The 2,318-nt window shown below is 35.0% G+C and overlaps 1 protein-coding gene across 1 annotated transcript; it reads right to left on the bottom strand.

Moving 5' to 3' along the window:
- Positions 1–465: 465 nt before the first annotated feature.
- Positions 466–1,500, bottom strand: LOC114745594 (ylmG homolog protein 1-1, chloroplastic-like). Its single transcript, XM_028933750.1, has one exon. The coding sequence runs from the start codon at positions 1,425–1,427 to the stop codon at positions 732–734; it is 696 nt and encodes a 231-aa protein (XP_028789583.1). The 5' UTR covers positions 1,428–1,500; the 3' UTR covers positions 466–731.
- Between the last annotated feature and the right edge of the window lie 818 nt (positions 1,501–2,318).

Raw genomic sequence — 2,318 nt, 5'->3', positions numbered from 1 at the left:
CTTGAAATTTTATGTGGAATAAAAACCAAGTAGACAACAATAATATATTTTTCTACTTAGATACACCAATATTGGAATAATTAATGGACACAAAATCTCACAGAAATCTCAGTATTTGAAATCGAAAGAAAAAAAATAATCAATGAAGAGACAGAGACATACAACATGTAGCACAATGGCACAAGCAAAGGGACCTGACTGCCAACTAATTCAGTAACTCAGGAAAATATCAAGACCTTAACTTCTGGTTATATGTAATCATAAATACGCACACTATGTGTTGACTTCTGATACACATCACATTTGATGGACAGATAAGAGTCGTGCAGACCAAAGGTCCAAGAATTTGAACACCTGCTTTCAGATTCCAAGTTGAACTAAGACGTTTTATTACTCTTAGTTGCTTCACCACATGGCTATATGGAAAATAAATAAATAAAATCTTCAAACGGATGAGATAACACATTCAAGAAATTGGAGAAATATTCAAATATCTGTTATTCAGCGTAGCTATAACAAAATACAATCGATTAAAATCCCAAAATCAACTAATCAAGTAAGCTAATGCCAAAAACTGTCAAAATTTATATATTGAATCCTGACGAACTTATTAAAGTACTTGTATCCCTACGATAACGAAATACAAAATATCGGAAGATAAAGCTAACATTGAAAATAAAGTCTGCGTACAGCATTTCATTACTGCATACACAGCCGAACTTTTCACCCAATCACCCGCTGCTTCCATGGAGAATTGAGCCAAGAGTGCCTAGTACCGCAAAAGCTAGAAGCGGACTGACATCAAGTGTATCAAATACGGGAGGAATGATATTCCGAAATAAGTTCAAATAAGGATCACAAAGGTCTCGTATAGCCGAGAGAGGCTGACGCTCCCAAGGAATGTTGGGGAACCAACTGAGCAAAACCCTAACCATCAAAACCCCACTATAAATGTCAAGCCACTTAGCAAGTCCGGCAGCCACAACAGTGAGCGGCGTGTTCAACGAACCCGCGGGACGATCCCGCAACGACGCAAAGAAGAGAGGACCGGCGGTGGAGATAGCATTTCTCTGAAGGTTAAGAATTGCAGCGAGCTGCTCCGGCCCAGGAACCAGTTTGATAACCACGCGAGATAGAGATAAAGCTAGGGCAAATATCGAAGCAAGAGTGCGAGTTGAACCTTTGAGAATTTCCGGCGTTGAGGGTGGGGAAGCTTGAAGGGGCAGTTCCGGCGAGAGAGCAGAGGAAGAGGAAGAGGCCAAGGCAGGACGAACAAGTGGAAAATGACGGAGAGATTGAGGATTGGAGTGGAAAGTAATGGCGGGTTTAGGAGGGAGAAAAGAGAGAGAAGAGTGAGGACTGTATTTGGGCCTGAGATTTGGAAGAAGAGGCAAGGAGGAGTGAAGGAATTGAGCGGAAGAAGCCATAGCCGATGAAGCTATCTTCTTCGATTGCTCTGCCTATACGCAAACACCAGTTGGCTAGGGATAAAATGGCCTAAATTCACATTAGATTTTCGTTGCAAGGCGCTTGGTGAGATAGCCGAGGTAAATACCGCCGGAAAAAATACTATCTCCTCCGTATTTAATAAAAATGTATTTTATTGTTTACATTTATCATTTTTTTTAATAATTCTTATAATAATTGCTCATGTCAAATATTTTATCAAATAACACTTAATTAGCAAAAATATTTTAGAGTAGATAATACTTATTTATTATAAATAATTAATTTAATTAATTTTTTAATCTATTCAAATGAGTCAGTTAGCTCTATATTAATTACAATTAAATATACTTATTTTTAATTCTTTTAGGAATAATAAAATTTCTTATTTGACATTAAAATTTTTATTTAATGTTTTCAGTAATCAAAAAGTTGAGTGTTGGCCTTTAGTAATCTTTGGAAAAATTAGTCTTTTGTCCTCATAGTTTTGACATGTTTGTAATTTAATTCTTAAAATTTAATTCATTGCATCTTGATCCCTATAGTTTTACTCATTTTATAATTTAATTTTTAAAAAGTTAAATTATATACTACCTCTGGTTCTAATTATAAGAGCTAGCTGACTAATTTGAAAATATTAAGAAAAGAAGTTAAGTTAGTTGTTTGTAACAAATACATGTTACCTTTTTTAAAATATCATTGCTAAGCAAGTGTGTGGTTAGAATTATCATTGTTAGAAGGACTATCTTGAAAAAATATATATAAATATGAGAGATAACGTGAATTAGAATCTTATATTTAGGACTAAAATAAAAGTCAAACAAAGCCTTATATTAAGGACCAGAGGTAGTATATAATAAAAGGAGGGACTA

Source organism: Neltuma alba, unplaced genomic scaffold (assembly GCF_004799145.2).
Source record: "Neltuma alba isolate B1F8T4 unplaced genomic scaffold, ASM479914v2 tig00004724_pilon, whole genome shotgun sequence".
Taxonomy (NCBI): Eukaryota; Viridiplantae; Streptophyta; class Magnoliopsida; order Fabales; family Fabaceae; genus Neltuma; species Neltuma alba.
The sequence above is the reverse complement of the archived record's forward strand: the minus strand, read 5'-3'. Positions and strand labels throughout refer to the sequence as shown.

Coding starts and splice junctions, on each gene's coding strand:
- LOC114745594 (XM_028933750.1), bottom strand. CDS start 1,427: ATGGCTTCTTCCGCTCAATTCCTTCACTCCTCCTTGCCTCTTCTTCCA.